The sequence below is a fragment of the Delphinus delphis genome, chromosome 1 (genome assembly GCF_949987515.2).
Source record: "Delphinus delphis chromosome 1, mDelDel1.2, whole genome shotgun sequence".
NCBI classification, from domain to species: domain Eukaryota; kingdom Metazoa; phylum Chordata; class Mammalia; order Artiodactyla; family Delphinidae; genus Delphinus; species Delphinus delphis.
The window spans coordinates 21,081,123-21,102,759 of record NC_082683.1 but is presented as its reverse complement, the minus strand read 5'-3'; the positions used below and the strand labels follow the sequence as shown (position 1 = coordinate 21,102,759).

The window sequence follows — 21,637 nt, the reverse complement described above, 5'->3', positions numbered from 1 at the left end:
CCCCAGCCCTTTATTGCACAGCTGTCAGAGGGCCCTTTCAGCATCCCACTTTTATCTGTCATTCCTCAGCTTTGGAAGGTGCCAGCAGACAACCAGGGGAACCCCCTGACCCCTTACCAAATCTACTCCAAACCAGCAGGAGTCTCACCTCCCAAGACAGTCCATCATCCTTTGGGCTGCCTGCCCCCTCAACCCAACCCTCGGGGCCCTGCCTAGCTCTGGCTGCTCCTCATTTCCTGTCTCCTACGTCCTTAGAGCCCTACCTACGGGCTCTGCTTCCTGTCCCTTCAACACCCAGACCCATTTGTGCTCCCAGCTCCTCAGCTGCAGAATGCCTTCCCCACCCGTCGCAACCCCTGCAGGGCCTTGATGCTCTGCACTGCGGCTGGTCTCCAGGCAACACCCCCTGGCTAAGAGTTCCCAGGCCTGGTTAAAATTCTGACTCTGCCACATGGCCTGTGGCCTTGGATCAGTGACAATCTCTGTAAGCCTTACTCTCTCCATTTATGAAGCAGGGACAATGGCAGTCATCTCCTGGGACTGTCGTAAGGAGATTCCTTTCTCTTGCCTCCAGCGCCCACTCTCCCTTCTTGTCGGTCACAGCCCCACCCCACTTTCCCTCGTGTGCTCCAGTGGGGCCACCTTGCAGGGTGGTTCCGAATGGGGGCTCTGGAGGCTGGCTGCTGGGTTTCAACATGGCTCCACTCTTCCTACCCCTGTGACCTCGAGCAGGCCACGTCACCTCTCTCTGCATTTTTTCATCTTAAAATGGGGATGAGAGCACCTACCTCATGGGCCTGTGGTGAGGATAAATGACGTACTTTACCAGCACGTGGTGAGCACTCAGTAACTTGGTGATTCTTATGGCAGCTGTTATGTCTCATCACCACACGGCTGCTTTAAAGCTCTGCTGGGTGAAAACAGGCCTTAAAGCTTTTCTGGCCATTTTGCTGTGGTGTCCTCCATACCACAATTTAACCCCAACCCTTAGGTGGACCCATAGGCAGAACAGAGTTTTGAAAATGGAATTGCTCTGAAGAGAGGAGGGGCCACCTCTGTCATGCCCTGGAGAAGCCCCAGGCCTGGAAACCACAGCACCGCAGGCTCTGGGATGAGCTGACGGACACTTGATCCAGGGCCCTGAGGGCCGCAGCTAGAGCTGTCCCCAAGGCCATCCTCAGGGTGAACACAAAGGGCTCTCAGGATTCAGAGACCAAATCCTTTGCTAGTTCAACTAAAGTGACACCCGGCATAGGGCAAGGTTAGGAAAGACTTCACCAAGGCAGTGGCTTTCAAGCTGGGCCTTGAGAAGGAAGGGCATGACTTCAACAGGTGGGAAGCAAAGGACCAGAAGTGGGTGGGTGTTGGAGAGCAGGTGCTGCCCTATCTCGGTAGAGAGTGGGATGCGTGGAGAGTGAGAGTGTGGGGTCCCGAGGGCCATGGAGTAGAGGCACCACGGAGCAGGGCAGCGACCGGATCACTGGGGGTGAGCACGGGGAGCTTGGCAACGTGATCAGTGGATACGGTGGGGGCCGGGTCCAGGGCCCTGGTCTGTCAGCACTGACTCCCAATCCTACTGCCAAGTTCTTCCCAACAGGGAATATGGGAGGGGTTTCAATGTTCGCCTGCCTCAAGGAGAAAGCTTTGGGATGGTGGCCGAGGCGTGGAGAACTCGCAGCGCTCCTGCTCAGAGCAGGATACACCCGAGGGATGCTGGCTCCTGCAAGCTCCAGGCCCTGGACGAGGACCCAACCATGTCCCTGGCAACCAGACCCCTTGCCAGGGGCAGAGGAACCCAAGTTCACCACGAAGATAGGAGCTGAAGGGAGCGCATGTCTTCAGTGAAACCAGGGACCACCGAAGGGAGAAATCAAGGACAAGCACGGTCTGGAGTTAAAACTCTTTATTGTCCTGCCCAGGAGCCCCGCACAAAGGAATCCGTGGAGCAGGGGTGAGGGGGGCAGCACAGGCCTGTCCCACAACTTGAAGTGAAGGGGGAGCTGTGGGAGGTGGGAGGAGACAGCTCCCGTTCAGCTCCCTGATGGCGCTGGATGCTCCGACGGCCCCCCGACATCTCGGACCCAAGGGGTGCCGTCACCAGTGCGAGGCCCGTACCTGGGGCCAAGGACAAGCTTTGTTACATCGCTCTGATCTGCAGGGGTCACTCTGGATACGTCAGTGTCACTCATCTCTCCAGCCTGGTTGGGGGAGCCCAGGCCCCAAACTGCAGGGGGGAGATGGACCCAAGTACTTGGAGGCCCTGGGAGAGCGGGAAAAGGGGGCTGCACGGGCTGGCGGCCGCCAGGAGCGAGGCACAAACTACCCCTAGTGCAGCTTCTGGCAGACATCTGGAGGGGGCCCGTCAGCCCTACTGGACCATTCTAGAGGCCCGTGGAGAAGGCCCCAGGGTGGCTGAGTTTATGCAGACTTCTTGGTGTACCTCCACCCTGGGACCAGAGTCCTGGCAGGAGAATGGGCTTCAAATCCAGCTCTGCTCCCTGTGCTGCCTTGTCTGGTGGGTCCAAATACCCTTCCCTCCCCCACCAGGCACTGGGCTGAGGCAGAGGGAGCCCAGCAGGCAGTGGCAGACACAGCTCTAGAGGGAAGCTAAGGCTTTTCCAACAGATGAACAAAGGGTGCCTCAAGGGTGGGAGTCACAAGCCTGGGAAGGAGGGGGCAGGGAGCTTCTGAGCGACCAGTGAGACACAAAATGCAAACACCTCCACCCCACGCTCATCCTCAGCCCTTATCCTACCCCACTGAGCCCAGACCCCTGGGCCCAAACCAGCAGGCCCATCCCTGCCTTCCAGGGCGAGGAGGAAGAATCTGGAACAAAAGGTGATGGCGGCGGCCTCCTCAGGAGCCTGGCGGGCCCAGGGCCATGGGGCAGCCATCACCGCAGGTTAAAGACCAGGCTGACGCTCAGGATGACGCCCAGCAGGAGGACAAAGGGCAGCCAGGTCTTCACGAAGGCGCCGATGCTGATGGAGAGAGAGGGGAGCATGGGAGGGAAGGGGCCAGTGAGTGGGCGTGTGGTCCAGCACACTGTCCTCCCACAAACCCAGACGGGGCCGCTCCCCCCAAGGAAGCTCCTGGAACCACCCCCCTCACCCCCAAACTCAGTCAACTAAGGGACTGGGTTAGGCCTGGTGCCCGCTGTGGAGGAGCACCAGCTATGGTCCTGGGCAGGGGCTGTTCCAGGCTCCTGGTGGAGATGTGACACCTCGCTGGGTGGGTACAGGAGACACGTCCACCCTCTGGGCCTTCCTGACTCCATCCACGATCGCCCCTGTGTCTGGGGAGAGGTCGCCAGCGAGAGGACCCAGAAGTCTTCAGTCTGGGTGGGGAAGCCAGAGTGCCCTCTGCTCAGTGCAGTGGGCGGGGAGGGGTCGGTGAGAGTTAGGCGGGGCTATGGCTCAGCCCGCTTCAACCCCGCCTCTGCCTCAGTCTCTGTGTGACCACAGGTCACAGGTCTTCCCAGGAGACCTCTAAAAGCCTTTGGACCAAAAAAGACCCTGAAAATCTCCTTCTCAGAAGCTCTTAATGATGAGCACAGCTGGAAGAAAGCCTGGAGAGGCAGCCGGGTTAGCCCAGGTGTGTGCTGGCTCCCCGGTGGGAGGGTCACTCCACCCCTCTGAGCTCCCTTTATCTGTGAATTGGGACCAAGGCCTTTGACCTCATAAGTCATGAGGCGGGGACTTTAAAGGTCCTCCCAGGCCACCACTGGGGCCCACCCACCCAGAACCCTGCCTCTGATGAGGGATGCTGGGAGGGGACCCTATGGGGTCACCCATCCTCTTCTGAGGGTCCACCTGTTCACCGGACCTGAGCACAGGGCTCTGTACACACGCAGCATCCCTGAGGAGCCAGAATCATTATCTCCATTTTCCCAGGGACAGTTGCAGCTCAGAGAGGCCAAGGCAGCTACCCAAGATCTCACAGTGAGCAAGGGGCAGAGCTGGGCTTCAGACAGCACCGCCCTCTCCACCAGGAGCTCAGCTACAAGGGGCAGAGCTGGGCTTCAGACAGCACCGCCCTCTCCACCAGGAGCTCAGCTCGTTGTTTTCCTGCTTTGTCCCTGCTGGCTGAAGGACCCCAGAAATGGCCCCGTTGGGATCCGTGGGAGAGCGGTCCCGGGGAGGGTGGCGGCGGCCAGGGGGACAGGCAGCGCACCTGACGTACTTCCCATACAGCAGGCAGAAGAAGCAGAGAGTCACCATGTTCCAGTTGGTGCTGTTGTTGTAGCGCATCAGGTTCAGGGCCAAGGCCACATGTGAGTGGCAGTTGTCACAGCAGAGACTGTGCTGGAGATGCAGGATGGGCTGGGTCAGGATGGGCTGCGGGGAAACCTCCCACCCTCGTTCCCACCCTCAGGAGTGGCCCACCTACCATGCGGTGCTTGTACTCCTCAGAAGCGTCGTGCACAGCCGTGTCCCACGCGTTGGGCCCGCTAGCATATACCTGAGCAGGGTCCAGCTTCCAGTACCTGAGGGGGGAGAAGGGGTTCTGGGCACTGGCTCAGCTCCACGAATGTCCCCTGACGCCTGCTCTGTGCAGGGCCCTGAGCCGGGTGCTGAGGCTACAGGGGTGAGCCAGGTCCAGGGAAAGGGCCACACAGCAGACAACTGGAACAGTGTGACATGCCCACCGCCATGTGGATCCTGGGGAGGATATGAACTCACTCAGTGGGGACGTGAGGGGCTTCCTGGGGGTGACACGAGTCCAGTGTGAAGGAGGAAGGATTAGCCAGGCGCAGAATGGGGAGTGAATATTCTAGGGAGAGGGAACAGTTTGAACAGAGAAAGAGGCACAGAACTGTGCAGTGTGTACCAGAAATTAAGAAACTGGGCACTGCTGGGGGATTCAGATGGAAGAACGGGGTGAGGGATGTTGGAAGGTGAGGCTGGAGATGCAGGGGGGCCATGTTCTGGGGGACTTGAAGGTCATCCTGAGGAGTTCATCCATCAGAAAGCATTCTCCCCATCTCCCCACATGGGAGACTAGGGTGAATGGGAGAATAGCTGGTGGAGCTAAAGTCTGTGAACCTCAAGCTGGGTGACACCCCAAAGGGTCTGGGCCAGGGGGCACTGGGAGGTCAGAGCGCCCTCTGGCTGCTATGTGGGGAATGGCTTGACAGAGGAGCCTACAGACTGGACCAGTGAGAAACCACCGTGGCCGGGACTTCAGCTGCTCAGGGGTTCCTGCCTGGAAACGGGTGTCCTTACAACTCTCGCTGAGGAGCAGTCTGGCAGCAGACACCCAGACCAGAGGCCCCTGGCTCACATCTCCACCTGCCTGAGGGAGTCAGCAGGGTTTGGAGAGCCCAGCTCCAGGCTGCCTATGCTGTGTGGGACACCAACTCCTCCTTGGGCTCCACCCTCCTGGATGCTGCCTTGGGCAACAGAGCATCTGATGCTGTTCTGAGCAGACTGAAGACTGAGGCACTGTCACCACAACTGAGGTGGGCCCCCAAGACAGAAAAAATGAAGTCCCCAAACCCCATGCAAACCAGCAATAGCTCCAGGAGAGACTAAACTGCCTTTATTCTCTCCAACCAGAACTTTCCAGCAGAGTTCCAAACCATGCCTCCCTCAAACCTTAAATGGTGTGTTTGTTCCTTGAGGGGCAGGAGAAAGAGTCCAGGTTTTGCAGTGAGACAGACCTGCATGTGAGTCCCAGCTCTGCCACTTCCTGTGTGATCTTGACCAAGTCCCTTCCTTATCTTCACCTTTCCGAAGGAGCTGACAACACGACCTTGCAGGGCTGAGGCAAGGCCTAGATGGCCCGTGGATAAAGGACCCAGCCAGGGACTGGAGCAGGAGATGTGTGGTACAAGGTCAGATGCTCTGGTAGACCCTGGCTGCCCCCCTTCACCCCATCCTCAGGCTGCTGGCTCCTGCTGTGCCCCAGAAGGCCTGGCCTGCTGCTCCAGGTAGGAGGAACCTGGCTCTAGGGCCAATCACACGGATGTTCACCACTTACTTGGCAGGCTTCCCGAAGGCCATGTTGTCTTCCTGTTGAGGGACAAGAGCAGAGGTCAGTGGGGAGCCCGCATCCAGCCCAGCAGACAGACCTGGGTTGGTGGTGGAAGTGTCGTGACTTAGAAGGAGGTAAGGTGGGTGGGCAGAAGTGGAGCCTGGGCCCTGCTCTGGGGTTGGCGGGATATCTGAAGGGTCAGCAGCAGCTCTTCTGTGTGAAGAAGGCAGTGTGGCAGGAGTGCACAGAGCACTGTACCTGGAGACCAAAGACTTGGGGTACAGCCATGACTGCCTCTCTCTGTGGCTGCCAAGTAATTCTCTCACCCTCTATGGGCCTTATTTTCTCCAGGTTCTCTGGTCAATCTCTGGTCTTTGTCCATAGGGGAGTGGTCTCCTTCATGGTGTGAATGAGGACAACCTCTGACCTCCTGACCTGACAGTGGTGGCCCACACAGAATCTGGCAGTGTGACTGCAGTCAAAGCAGGATGTGGGGTGGGTTGGGGTGAGTGGGGTAGACACAGCGGTTGGGCCTCAAGAGGCCTGCTACGAGGGGGATGTTTTAGCCAAGTCCTAGACCTGCCACACAAGATGTGGGGTACAGGAGTTACAAAGGGACAGATTCTGGGTTCAGAGTCTGCTGACAGAGCTGGTCAAAGATGAATTATCATACACGTATATGGCAGTGAAAGTAATGGGTATGAAAGACCTTTGTGGTGTTAAGATGATCATGACAAATATGAACATAAGCAGGCTGGTGCCACCACACCCATTCATCCCAGCCTGACGGAGAGGAAGCTGCAACTCGAAATAGGCAGGACGCTGCCTGCTCACCTGGCGCAAGCCGACTGCCCTATCTCGGGCACATCCCCAGGGAACAGACCTGAGAACACAGCTGGTTCATTCTAGAAGGTCCGCCCCCTCTTCTCCATGGCCACACCCAGGGAACCACATCAGCCTCCCCTGTGCCCCCGCCTTGTGACTCCCACCTTCTGAAGGTCCAGACACTTGGTTCCTGGACCAAGGAACCAGGATGGTCTGACTCTCCACTCTTGCCTCTAACCCTACCCATGTCTTGGTACCCCCGGGGTGGGCAAAGGGCTGGGTCAGTTACTTAAGAATCCTGGCCACACTGCCCTCCTGGCCTGTCCTGGAGGCAAGAGAAAGGGGAAAGGGGTCAAACACTGGTGAGAAGCAGAGGGCCGGACCAGGACTGCATGGCATCTGCATTCTCCTGCATATTGGGGAGACAGGAAGGCTGCCTGTGGGCAAGATAGGCTAGCTTTCCACTTGAGCCCTGGAACCCTCCAGAGGGGGGCAGAATGGGGACTCACCGACACAAAGTAGGGGCCCGCAAAGTCCCGAATGACTCCTGTGGATGTGCAGATGCCCATGTGGCCAATGATGGGGAAAAACCACCTGTGAAAAAAAGGACAGGGAAAGGGCAGAGCTTGTGGGTGTCTTTCAGCTGGTCAGACAGACGCTGGGAACACTCCATCCAGAGTGACAGCATATGAATATAACGTTGTGTGGTAAAGTGTCCATTAGGGTGGCGGCAGCGGGAGGGGAAGTACAGAAGTGGGGCAAGTGAAAGTGAACAGCAGAGCCGGGAATCGGTGCAGCCCACAGAACAGCTAAGCTCAAAGGACGGCAACACTGAGTGTGGTGAGGAGGCGGAGCAACTGGAACTCTCTTCTCACTGCTGCTGGGAGAGTTTCCACAGCTTTCGAAAACTGGTACCACACCCTCTACCTCAGCAATTCCACTTCAGAGTATACATCCAACAGAAACAAATGCTTGTGTCCACCAAAGCCGTGGACAAGAATGTTCACAGCACCTTTATTAAAAAATAGCTGGAAACAACAGTTGTCAAAATTCACTGAACCGCACACTTAAAATGTATGCACTTTATTGTATGTGAATTATATCTCAATAAAGTTGATTAAAAAAACCTAGAAATAATCCAAATGTCCAACAATAGTAAAACGGGTAAGTAAATTGGGGTATAGTCATACAGTGAAATAGTAGGTAACAATGAAAAATAATAAACTGCTACGCACAACATGGATTCTCACATATACAAGCCAGAGTAAAAGAAAACTTACACAAAAGTGCATGCATATTATTCTGTTTATGTGAAGTTCAAGAAAAGGCAAAACTAATCTATTGTGCTGGAGGGCAGAAGAGGGGTTATTTCTGTGGCAGAACTGACTGGCACAAGGGAGCCCAATGGATACTGGAAACATCCTCTCTCTTGACCTGGGTGAATGAGTGCATACACATGCAAAATTCATTGAGCCGTATACTTAAGATTTTTACACTTTATGGTACATGTTATACCTCAATTAAAAAGTTTTTTAGGGCTTCCCCGGTGGCGCAGTGGTTGAGAGTCCGCCTGCCGATGCAGGGAACACGGGTTCGTGCCCCGGTCCGGGAAGATCCCACATGCCGCGGAGTGGCTGGGCCCGTGAGCCATGGCCACTGAGCCTGCGCGTCCGGAGCCCGTGCTCCGCAACGGGAGAGGCCACAACAGTAAGAGGCCCGCGTACTGCAAAAAAAAAGGCTTAAAAAGTTTTTTAAAAAGTGTTGGGGGGCACTTAAACCAGCGTGTGTGTGTGTGTGAAACAATGAAGAAACAATGTGTGCAAGGGTAGAGATCAGGACAAAAGCATGATGCATTCCAGGAACTGAAAGTTTGATTTGTTTTTAATTCTAATTTTTATTTTTATTGGCTGTGTTCAGTCGTTGTTGCTGCACGCGGGCTTTCTCTAGTTGTGGCGAGCGGGGACTACCTTTTCGTTGTGGTGCGCGGGCTTCTCATCGTGGTGGCTTCTCTTGTTGAGGAGCATTGGCTCTAGGCACACGGGCTTCAGTAACTGCGGCACGCAGGCTCAGTAGTTGTGGCTCGCGGGCCTTGGAGTGCAGGCTCAGTAGTTGTGGCGCACAGGCTTCAGTTGCTCCGCGGCATGTGGGATCTTCCTGGACCAGGGATAGAACCCGTGTCCCCTGCACTGGCAGATGGATTCTTAACCACTGCGCCAACAGGGAAGTCGAAAGTTTGAATTTTTAAAAGCCATGGGCATTTATTTAGAAAACCCAAATCTCAGTTGGACCCTGATATGCAAAACGCATAGGAACTCCAGATCTGTCTGTAGTCTGAGAACCATGGCTCTACAGGAACTAGGTGCTGGAGAGACTGATCCAGTTTAAGAAGGACTCACAAGGAAAAAAAGAAAAAAGGACTCCCAGGGCCAGCAGCCACGTGCTGATTTGAAGGCTGCCTGCTGGGAGGTGGAGGCAAAAGCCACAGAGATATAGCCCAAAGAAACAATTACATGGGGCTGGGGCAGAGTCAGCAAAGACTTCACACAGGAGGTAACTTTTAACCTTGACCTGTGAAAGCACAGGATGTTGACAGGCAGAAAGCAAAACTCCAAGGCAGCAAAGTGCTGCGTGTGCCTGGAGAATGGGAGGGAGACAGGAGTTCAGAGGCTGTTCTGGAATACTGGCAAGAGAAGATGGTGATCCAGAGTACTGGTCAGGTGAGAAGCAGATGGCTTGAGAAGATATTTAAAAGGAAGACTGGGCAGTTTTATGACGATAGGATAGAGCTCTTCCAGGTCTGCAGCTTGAGCACCGGGAAGGATGGTGGGGCCAGAGTGGTCTTTTTGTTTTTGGCTGTGCCGCATGGCTTGCGGGATCTGTTCCTGGACCAGGGATTGAAGCCGGGCCCCCGGCAGCGAAAGCGCCGAGTCCCAACCTTACTGGATGGCCAGGGAATTCCCCAGAGTGGTCTTTTAAGAACATGATCCAGATTCTGTCATTCCCTTGCTTTAACATCCATTACGGGCTTCCTATTACACTTATACTCCAAACTCCTTCCAACAGTCTGGCCCTGCTTAATCCTTGAAGTCACCTCACTCTTCTCTCTAGCTACACTGCCCAATTCTGGTTCGTCAGACACACCAAATCCTCCCACCTCAATGGTTTTTTTTACATTTGCCTTCGTCCCAGACACTCTCCTAGAGCTTCACATAGCTGGCTGCTTCTCATCACTTAGGCCTCAGCTAATGGTCAACTTTGGAGGTTTCCCTTGACAGTGCCTTCTACAGTAGCCACACACGACCCCAGGCACCCCAGATCCCATGACTCTGCTTTAATTTCGTCATAGTATCTACTGTTATCTGCAATCATCTTGTTTACTTATATGGTTACTGTCTTTCCCCCCTAGTATGTAAACGCTGAGAGAGCAGGGATTTTCTCTTATTGATTAGAGTAGTCCCCAGGGCAGTGCCTGGCACATAGCTGCAGCTAAGCAGTCACTGACTAAATGATGCATGAATGAATATCATGCATTTAAGAGTGGAGTCAGGCTCTGAGGTCAGACCTGGGTTGAGTCTTGACTGTTTTGGGCAGGCACTCACTCCCATCTGTCAGTGAGAGGTGAACAATGATGATGATGACCTCAATGGGGGGCAATTGTGAGGATCAAACAGGATATGCCTGCAAAATGCTTATGACACTTCCCTGCACTTGGTAGTTGCCCAATGTTGTTATCATGAGGTGTACAATAAATACCTGCTATCTGATTGGCTGGACTGGCTGGCGTACAATAAGTTGCTTTAGACTCATAGTGGCCACAGGATGGACACTCAGAACTATGGGAAAGTAGCTCCTCTGGCTTCTCAGGCCCTAATCTCAAGACCCATCTCCACCTCCCACCCTCAATTCCTTTCATCTGGTTGGGGAGAGGTCTGGGTTTGACCAATACTCCACATACCACGGCTTCCCCGGAAGTAGAATAAAGGCTGGAGACAACAGAAGTCTGCGCCTGGGGAAGCCCCAGAGAAGAAACTCTCAAAGTATTTGTCAGTCTGGAAGCTCCATGAAGGCAAGCTCCAAAGCTGCTTTGTGGACTACTGTCTACTCAGACCTAGTACATAATAGGTCTTCAAGAACTATTTATTGAATGAATGAGTTATTGACTCTGGAGCTCTACCTGGTATAGGTAGACTATTTCAGTGGAAAAAGCCCTATGCTGGGTTCTAAGCCTTTATTTCCTCATCTATAAAATGAGGATGACAGTACCTATTTTCATTACATTGATAAAAGGACTGAATGAGACAGTGAATATAAAATGTTTAGAACACAGCCCAGAACAGAGTAAGTATCCAATCTTTGCTGTTTTTAGTAGTAGCAATAGCTGTTATCTGGCTTTTCATGCAGAATTATCAACACTTCTGAGGGGACAGACAGATCTCTGGATTCAGTTTCCCCCTCTCTGATCCACCCCCACCACCTCCAAAATCAATGACAGTTCCTTGTGCCACATCTATTCCTAGCTCTGCATTCTAGGTCAGCAATCACCACAACGTACTACAATGGTGAGTTCACCTGTCTCTCTCCTGCTGGAAGGCGAGTCCTTTGATGGGAACATGAGCCTTCTGATGGGGCAGTAGGCCTTATTCATCTTATGAACACCTGTAAATAGATCTGAATAGAAATGGGGTGTGTGCTGCTTCTGGCCCAGATGACTGGGGATCGTGGTGCCTCCACTCAATGTTGCTACCAGCTCTCCAAAGAGCAGAGGACTCCACAAACGTGTTTTTGAGAACAGGGAAAAACCAAAGAGATCTTGGGATAACAAGACAGGTTTTATCAAAACCAATACATTCCCTCCCAGTTATTCTCACGTTAACATTTTACTTTCTTCATAGCACGATTCACTATCAGTTCTTTTATTAGTTTACTTGTTTACTGTCTATCTCCTTCCACCATGATTTAAACTCTGTGAGAACAAGGATCATACCTGCTTTACTCACCACTGTATATTCTTATCACCTAGAACTACTCTAGGCACATAGGAGTCACTTAGCAGGTGTGTTAAAAAGAATACTGAGGGACTTCCCTGGTGGCGCAGTGGTTAAGAATCCGCCTGCCAATGCAGGGGACACGGGTTTGAGCCCTGGTCTGGGAAGATCCCACATGCTGTGGAGCAACTAAGCCCGTGTGCCACAACTACGGTGCCTGCGCTCTAGAGCCCGCGAGCCACAACTACTGAAGCCTGTGCACCTAGAGCCCGTGCTCCGCAACAAGAGAAGCCACTGCAGTGAGAAGCCCGCACGCCACAACGAAGACCCAACACAGCTAAAAATAAATAAATAAATTTATTTTTAAAAAAAAGAATACTGAATTAATCAATGAAAACGCTTTCTTAAAATTTTTATTTTGAAAGGACTCAGACTTGGGTGTTCTTTTTTTAAATTATACATTTATTTACTTACTTATTTATTTATTTTTGGCCGCGTCGGGTCTTCGTTGCTGTGCACGGGCTTTCTTTAGTTGCGGTGAGTGGGGGCTACTCTTTGTTTGCAGTGACGTCTCTTTGTTGCAGAGTCTGGGCTCAAGGCATGTGAGCTCAGTAGCTAGGTTCCCGGCTTTAGAGCACAGGTTCAGTAGTTGTGGCGCATGGGCTTAGTTGCTCCGCGGCATGTGGGATCTTCCCGGACCAGGGATCGAACCCGTGTCCCCTGCATCGGCAGGCAGATTCTTAACCACTGCGCCACCAGGGAAGTCCAAGACTTGGGTGTTCTTAAACAAATGCATAAGCATTTGAAAACAGAACAACTGACGTATTTTAACATAATACAAGAATTAAGCTCATTTTAGGATCAGCAACATATAAGAACAAAAATGATCCCTTCTCCACACCACTTGGCTGTTTTTGATACCGGGAACAAATCTATTCGTCAGGTGAGAGGGGACAGGATGTAATCGAACGAGAGCAAGTTATGGAGTCAGAAAACGGAGTTTGGGATGCTTTCGTTTACTGTCATGTGAACATGATCAAGACATTTAATGGTACAAATTCATCATCCGAGAATATAACTCCTGCCTTAGAAAGTGGTTGTGGAATTCAGAGGAAATGGGTGTGAAAGAGCTTGGCCAACTGTCCAGCACTGTGAGGAGTGGTTATTATCAGCTGTCAAGGCTGAAGCACGAGGGCAAACCAGCTCCCTACTCCCCCCTCCTCGTCCCCAAGCTCCTTGCTAAAAGGCGCCAGCAGTTTTGGAGCACCTGCTTTCTCTTCTGACAAAGGCTGATGCCATAGAAAGAACCCTGGTCTGGAAGGCAGACAGCCTGGGACCTAAATGCGCTTTGCAACTGAGATGGTGTGTGATCTTCAGCCTCATCTGTGAGACAAAGGACTGGACTCCCAGATCTCTGGGGGCCCTTCCAATGACGACATCCCAGGAGTTGGTGTGGTCCCAATCAAACTCCCACTCTTGCCTCCAGACCCAGCTGGATGTCTTGCGTATAGGAAGTGACCAGCAATCATTTGTTTAACGAATGAATAAGCCAGTGAGTGAATGAAGATGTCTCTCTCACACCCAGTTAGGGGCCCCTTTTCTGTACGCCCACAGGTCCTTAGCTTCCCAGCCTCAGTACCTTTCCGCGGTCAACAACGGTCTTTCTCTCAGATCAGACCAGGTGTAATGAGGGAGGGGAGCTTGGCCCATTCACCAGCAGAGCTCGCACCGCGCGGGTGGCGGGGTACTGGTGAACCGCGGACCCGTGCGAAGGGTTTGCTGTGTGTCGGGGCCGGAGGCTGGCCCCGGGCCGCCGGAGGACGCCACGCGGGCCCGGCTCTCCCAGTCCCCGGGCGGACGCCGGAGGAGACTCACGTGAGCACCGGTATGGGAGTCCACACCACGCAGTAAGGGAAGCGGCTCCGCTCCACGTCCATGACGCCGCTGCCAGCACAGCTAAACTGCTTCTTGTCCGTCTCGGCCGCCGTCGGCGCCTCCACTTCCGCCATCCCGGGCGGGGGTGGCAGCGGCGGCGGCAACAGGAGTGGCGAACTCCCTTCCGCTTCCGCCATGCTGCGCGCGCCCCGCTCCGGCCTGCCCCTGATGCAGCGCCGGTCGCTCGGTGGCGTCACTTCCGGAAGGTGGGGTCCGCCAGGCTTGGCCTTCCCGCCGGGAATAGGAGCCGCGTCCTTCTTGGCCCGGCCCACCTCCTTCTGCGCCCGCCAGCCACGGGGGTTCGCGCTAGCACTGAACCGCAGCGAAAGGGATGCCCTCAGGCAGCGCGCAGTCTAGCGCGGGAGACTGACCTAGAACTCTGTAATTCAGTACGCTGAGGGCTCCTAAGAGGTGTGGTACAGTCTCCATATATTGAGCGCGACTTAGGTGCCACGCACTTGACTTGACGTACATTGTTTTAATCCCCATAAACTGCTTAGACGTGCGAATTTAGGTATTTCCCTCAAGTTACAAGTGAGAAACTGAGGCTTAAGAGTTGAGGTAAGTGGCCACGACTCAAACCCAAGTCTCTATCCCTTTTTCATTCTGTGGTCTCTTGCGAGGTAGTGGTAGCATAAAGGAAGGATAGACTAAAACAATGTGTGGCGTGTGTGCAGAAATAGAGGAAACTTGCCTGAAGATATTTGAGCTGAGCCTTGATGTTTGCCAGGTGGCTCGGGGATGGGGCTGGAGGGATGCGTGCAGCCGTGCAAAGAAAGAAAGGCCTTGCAGAGCAGTGTGCAGGAGTGTGAATATCACCTTGGCTGGAGTAAATCACGAACCTTAGATGTGATCCGATCCCTTCATTGTACAAATGGGAAAACTGAGGCGCAGGGAAGTTAAAGTAATTGTCTGAGATCACACACTATAAAGAAGCCAGGCTCAAATCTTGGATTCTTTGGGCTTTTTTACGGATGCCAAGATAGCCAAAGAAAATGGAATCTGCTGGTGTGGGAAGGGAAAATGGGGACAAAGAAGGAAGGCAGCAGCTAAAAATCATGCTAGTGGGAGGTATGGATAAATCCGCTGAGGAAGGTGGGAGATATGCCTTTTGGGGAAGGTTTTTCTTCCATTGAATTACCCTCCCTCAACACTGATCTATAGAAAGCCTGCTCTCCTGTTTTTAGAACCTAATATTTTAATGCATTTTGGAGGGGTATGTCTATCTCTGTTATGGAACTCTAAGTTCCTTAATTTCAGTAGCTAGCACTGTTCCTAGTGCAGAGCAGATGCCCACTGTTTACTGATTTACAGAACGACTGGGTGTTTTATAAAGGCCTCACAGATATCACAGCTGAAAATGATTCTAACCCACTCAAAATTCTTTGAGTATGTTTATGCCTCTCCTGTGACCCATGTGTGTGATCCTTGATGGGCAACAACCAGCATCTGGCACATGTATGGAATAGATTAAGTGTGCAGTGCCTGTTTGTTGAATGAATAAATCACATCTTGATTCAATCACTATAGCTGTCCCATCTCTTCTAGAGGGTCTCCGAGGAAGGTCTATACCTTAGACATTCCTCTGCCATCACTGTCAACCCAAAATTCTAGCAAAGGGCTGGTGGGTGCCCTTTAAACATTTATTGTTTGTAGGGATGAATACACAACCAAAGTCAGTCTTTCTTAGGGCCTGCCACAAATTTGGTTGTACTAACACAAGTACCACATTTAATCTGACAACCGTCAGTGTTTTCCCATTGTACTTTGGATAAAACACAAATATACCATGCTTACAAGGCCCTGCATCATGCCCTTTTTTTTTTATTAACTTGTTCACTGTCCTACAGCCTCTTTTCAGTTCCTCTCATGTGCCGTGTTCTTGTATACCCCATGGACGTGGCACACACTGTTCCCTTCTGCCTGAAATGCCCTTTCTCCCTCCAAAACTGGGTAACGTTCATTCATCCTTCAAGTAGCAGATTAAATGTCACTTTCTCAGAGAGCTCTTCCTTGGCTTCCCTATCTAAATTGGAAAGCTCCTGTGAATCTCCCCTGGAATACCTTGTTCTTTTCCTTTGTAGCACATTTGTGGCTGTGTATTGTTGGACTCCCCTACTAGGCTGGAAACTCCTTGAGGGCAGACACTGTATTTGTCTTGTTCACTTTTGTAAACCCAATGCCTAGTAGTGTCTAGCACAGAGCATTTGCTTAATATTTGCTAAACTGAATGAATGGCAAATAGTTATAAGCTTGGTATGTATCATATGCTAGCTATAGACAGTCTGAGAGCAGGAACCTAGCTTGTCAGCTGCTACCTTGCAGTGCCCCAAGATTTTTAAGGGACCTATGGATGTTGGTAGGCACAGTGCTCAGTAGGGTCTGACCAGAGAGCCCTAGCTCCTTGGCCTAGGCAGCTGCAGAAGCAGGGGCATGAGGAGGGCCAGGTACCTGGAGGGAGAAACCAGCTCTTTCTCTGACTCCTCTGGAGCCTCTCTCCCAGGCTTGTTCCCCTTCGCAGCCCGTTCACAGGACCCCCTCCCACATGTACACGTCACCTAGGTTCTCTTACCCAATGTTAAAGCTTCCCTGGCCTGTGCCCTTGCCTCCTGTGCTGCTGCCACCCCTATCACCCACAGACAGATGGAAAATCTCCATCAAAGACTAACAGTCCCTTCCAGGCTCAGAGGATCACAGCAGGGTCCTGGAAGAAGCTCCTCTAACAGAGCTCAGGAAACGATTGATAGAGCTCATAGCCACCCCTCCCCCAACACACACCCCGACCTAAAATAGGAATGACCATCTGGATCCACTTATAGGACTGGCTGGGGGAGGGAAGGATGGCAGAGCTGGAAGCAGTCAAGCTGGGAAAGCTTCAAGGGTAAGATGCTGCTTGTTTGAAGGGTGAACTCAGGGCACGTCCTCTCTTGGTATGAGTCAGGACACGTCCTCTCTTGGTATGAGTCAGGACACCCCCTCAATTGGCCCCATGTAAAAGTCCCCAGGGCTCACACACTTCCTTCCACAGGCCATCTCACTCCTCATCCTGGCATTCAAGGCCCCCATGGTCTGGCCCCAACCCCCAACCTTCTTTTCCATCCTCATCTCTCTCTCTGTCTCCCTTGGGACTTGCTTGGATTTAACCTCACTGCCCTGTTTGCCCTTCAGAGAAAGAGCCCTGCCCTTCATACCTCATGTCTTTGCTCACACTGTTCCTTCAGTAGAGTTCCTTCCCCTACTCTCACCCTTCCCCTTCTCTCTACACCACTTTCAGGGTTTCCAGCAAATCCTCCCTCTTTGCTCCCAGAGCACGGAGCCTGTTTCTGCCTATTGCATATTCATGTGTACTTGCATTAGCATTAGCTGTTTACATGTCTGTCTTCCCCAGGAGACAGCAAACTCCTTGAGAAGGGGACTGACTGGATCCATTGGACCTTGTAGTCAGAATGGCACCCGGTAGATAGGAAGTCCTCAGGGAATGGGACCAGAGCTATTTGATGACCATAGATTGGTCGCCTTAATGGCTCTGGTGAAGAATCACCTCAATCAGTAATCCAGGGAAGCAGGGCTGAGCCTGGGGCGATCACAGCGCAGGTTGGAGGAGCTGCTGGGTGTGATGCAGTGTGCATGTGTGTGTGTCCTCTCTTCTGCAGGCTTTCTGCTTCTGCTCCATTGGATTCCCCCCATTAAGCCCTAAACTGTCTTCCTGGATGGCTGCAAACCTTTCTGTGGTGGGGAGGGGACCACTGGGGCTGATACAATGCAAGAAACCATTTGAGAACAGACCCTCTGACCCTTTAGACATCAGAGTTTTACAAAACGACTTTCTTCTCCATTCCATTTTATAGATGGGCAAACTTACCCAACAAATTAGAAAGCACAGCTAGGACCAGAATCTAAGTGTTCTGCGCCCAGGTGGGCAGTAAAGCATGGTGGTTAAGCATATGAACTCCAGCCAGCAAGCCCAGTATTGACCCTTAGCTTTGTCAGTGGTTGTCAGACCTTAGGAAAGTAACCGAACCTGTCAGGGCATCAATTTCCTCATCCTTAAAATGGGAAACGAAGATTGCAAAGTTCTTGTAAAGTTTATTTGATAGGCTATAGCTGAACAGCTCCTGGCCCAATATGAACACTCAGTGTTGGCTGTTACAGCAATTCAAACCACTCATCACCATCATAGGACCCTTAACCACTTAAGCACTTAGATGCGCATCCTCTCACTGTGATTTGGGGCCTTCTTACGATGCAGTGAAGTAACCAGAGCAGGTATCATGGCACCCATTTTCCCAATGAGAAAAATGAGCCCAGAAAGGTTCAGGAACTTTCCCAAGATCTAAGCATAAATTAGATAGAGTTGGGGTTCTGCACCTTAACCCTGGGCTATCTCTGCTGGTGACCCCCTTTAGGGCCATTAAAGAGTGATGAGGACGAGACCTGAGATTCTGTAAATCATCATAAAAAAGGTGCAAACTGTGGCATCACTAGGACCAGGACCTATTTTATATCAAGAAGTGGCTCGGGTGCAGGAGGCAGAACATGGCTGAACAACAGAGTGCCTCACGCCTGCCATCATGTCCACAAGACACAGAGCCTGGCACGCAGTGGGGCACTCCACGGCAGAATGTATGGGGCAAGGCTCAAGATTTCTAGTGAAATCTAACGTTCAGGGACTGTGTGCAACCCCCATATTTGCTACCCACATCTTCCAGAGAATGTGGAGGCACCAGGAGGGCAGGGACTCATCTGTTGCATGCATTGCCATTAAGCCAGTGCTAGGCCAATAGGAACCCCAAAAATATCATGACATTAAATAAGAAAGTGATTCTTAAAGAACTGGACCAGGAATCCGAGATTAGAGATCCAGTCCTGGTTTTGCTTCTAATAACTTGGGTTTTAGGCAGTCCATTCCCTCTTCCTGCCCCTCTTTGGAACTCATTGTCCCTATTTGTAGTTCTCAGAGTATTCTGGGTGGTTCTGATGTATAGCCAGGGCTGGGATCCTCTGAGCTGATCTCTCATCACCTTTTAAGTTCTGCAAATGCATTTCAGCATGCTCCTTAGCACAGAGACCCGCAGCAGGCCCTGGGGGCCACAGGGCCACACCTGCCCACCACAAACACAGGGGTTGCAATTCTAATGTCTGTTCTGCTACACATTCACTACGCAGGCTTATCTCACCGAGCCCCAGGCTCCCTGTCAGCAGGGCTGAGTCACATGTGGAAACACACTAAAATGGAGCACCACAGATCTTTTTACTGTCTATAGTTTTGCTTTTCCTAGAATGTCATATAGTTGGAATCATGCGGTATGGCTTTCAGATTGGCTTCTTTCACTAAGCAATATGCACCTAAGTTTCCTCCATGGCTTTGTGGCTTGACCGCTCATTTCACTGAGTAATATTCCACTGTATGGCTGTACCCATTTGTTTATCCATTCACTTTTTGAAGGACTTCTTGGTTGCTTCGTTTTTGGCAATTATTCATAAAGCTGCTGTAAACATTCATGGACAGGTCTGTGCATGGACATACATTTTCAACTCATTCGGGTAAATTCTAAGTACAGCAGTTGCTGGATCCTATGATAAGACTATCTAACTGTGTAAGAAACTGCCAGACTGTTACCATTTTGCATCCTCCCCAGCACTGCATGAGTTCCTGTTGCTTCACATCCTTGTCAGCATTTGGTATCGCCATCCTAATAGGTGTGGAGTGGTATCTCACTGTTGGTTTAATTTGTAATTCCCTAGCGACACAATGCTGGTCATCTTTCGTGTGCTTGTTAGTCGCCTGTATGTCCTCTTTGGTGAGGTGACTACTCAGATCTTTTGCCCAGTTTTTAATTGGGTTGCTTGTTTCATATTGTTGACTTGTAAGAATTCTTATATTTTCTCTCAATCCTTGGCTTGTCTTTTTCATTCTCTTCACAGTGATTTCGTAGAGCAGAAGTTTTTGATGAAGTCCAATTTATCAGTTTTTTTTCATGGGTTATGCTTTTTATGTTGTATCTAAATACTCACTGCTGAACCCAAGGTCACCTAGATTCTCTCCGATGTTATCTTCTAGAAGTTTTATCGATTTATGTTTTACATTTAGTTCTGTGATCCATTTTGAGTTAATTTTTGTGAATGGTGTAAAGTCAGTGTTTATATATATATATATATATTTTTGCATGTAGCTGTCCAGTTCTTCCAGCACTATGTTTTTAAAAGACTTTCCTTTCTCCACTGAATTGATTCTGCTCTTCTGTCAGAGGTCAGTTGGCCATATTTGTGTGGATCTACTTCTGGGTTCTCTAATTCATTCCACTCATTTGTCTATTCCTTTGCTAATGACACCCTGTCTTGGTTATTGTAACTTTATGATAAGTCTTGAGGTTGGGTAGGGTCAATCCTCTGACATTGTTCTTTCTCTTTGTTATTTGTGTTGGTTATTCTGGGTCTTTGTCTCTCCATATAAACGTTAGAATCAGCCTGTTGATAGTCACAAAATAATTTGCTGGGATTTTGATTGAGATTTCATTGAAGCTATGGACCAAGTTGGGAAGAAATGACATCTAATAGTATTGAGTCTTCCTATTTATGAGCATGGAATATCTCTTCACTTATTCTGATTTCCCTTGATTTTTCTCATCATAATTTTATAGTTTTCCTCATAAATATCTTGTACATACTTTGCTAGGTTTATTCCTAAGTACTTAGTACCTTTTTTCTTCTTCCCTTTTGTTTGTGTGTGTGTGTGTGTGTGTGTGTGTGTGTGTGTTTGTGTGTGTTTGTGTGTGTGTGTGCGTGCTGGTGAGGCTGAACAGGTGGAGCACAGGGGATTTTTAGGGCAGTGCAACTATTTTTTGACAATGTGGGTACAGGACATTATGCGTGTGTCAAAACCCATACAACTGTACAATACAAAGAATGAACCCTGATGTAAACTATGGACTTTAGTTAATAATAATGTATCAATATCAGTTCATTAATTGTAACAAATGTACCACACTAATGCAAGATGTTAATAATAGGAGAAACTAAGCCAGGGAGAGAGGGGTATATGGGACTCTCTGTACTATCTTTTCAATATTCTGTAAGCCTAAAACTGCTCTAAAAAAAAATAGTCTTTTAATAAAAAAGTACCAATTCCAGGGCTTCCCTGGTGGCGCAGTGGTTGAGAGTCCGCCTGCCGATGCAGGGGACACGGGTTCGTGCCCCGGTCTGGGAAGATCCCACATGCCGCGGAGCGGCTGGGCCCGTGAGCCATGGCCGCTGAGCCTGCGCGTCCGGAGCCTGTGCTCCGCAACGGGAGAGGCCACGTCAGTGAGAGGCCCGCGTACCGAAAAAAAAAAGTACCAATTCCAAATGGAATGGAGCCCCTCGTAAAGTCTTCCAATGGCTCCTCCTTGCTTACAGGATCAAGCCTACGCTCCCTCATCAAGCACAGGAGTCCTCCAGTTTGGCTGCCCCTGGAGTCCATGGGCCACTCCACCCTCTACAGTGCAGCTGAACTGAATCACTCAGGGTCCATGAGGGCACCTGGGACTATGCCCTACTCCCTTGGCCTTGTACATCGTCCCTTCCTTGCCTGGTCCGTAAATGTCCTGAAGAAGCTTCGGCAGATTTCAATTTGGGAACACAGAGGAATAAGCACCTGCTTCATAACATCACCTATTGTGCTTCTGACAGGACCTCTTCCCTTTCTGTCTCCTGTACTAAACTGAGTATACCCTGCTGGCCTCAGCCTGGTTCTCTCCAAATGCACAAACAGAATAATCACAAAATCTCACTAGTGAAACTACTGTTCCCACAGTATTGAACCACAGTTCCCAAACTGTGCATCAGGGCACCTTAGGGTGCCACAGCAAAGTCACAGGAGCACAGTAGGATATTATAAATTTAGAGTTACTCAGCATCTGTTGGCTACCGAGAGAACT

The 21,637-nt window shown here is 51.0% G+C and overlaps 1 protein-coding gene across 2 annotated transcripts; it reads right to left on the bottom strand.

The window, feature by feature from the left end:
• Positions 1–1,886: 1,886 nt before the first annotated feature.
• On the bottom strand, positions 1,887–13,871 carry TMEM222 (transmembrane protein 222). Of its 2 annotated transcripts, none has more exons than XM_060017084.1 (6): positions 13,662–13,871; positions 7,311–7,395; positions 5,983–6,014; positions 4,390–4,486; positions 4,174–4,304; positions 1,887–2,981 (listed from the first exon to the last, which is right to left on the bottom strand). In XM_060017084.1, the coding sequence occupies exons 1-6, from the start codon at positions 13,856–13,858 to the stop codon at positions 2,894–2,896; spliced, it is 630 nt and encodes a 209-aa protein (XP_059873067.1). In that variant the 5' UTR covers positions 13,859–13,871; the 3' UTR covers positions 1,887–2,893. The 2 variants fall into 2 exon arrangements, with proteins under 2 accessions (XP_059873067.1, XP_059873068.1); XM_060017085.1 differs by having other exon boundaries at positions 4,183–4,304.
• Between the last annotated feature and the right edge of the window lie 7,766 nt (positions 13,872–21,637).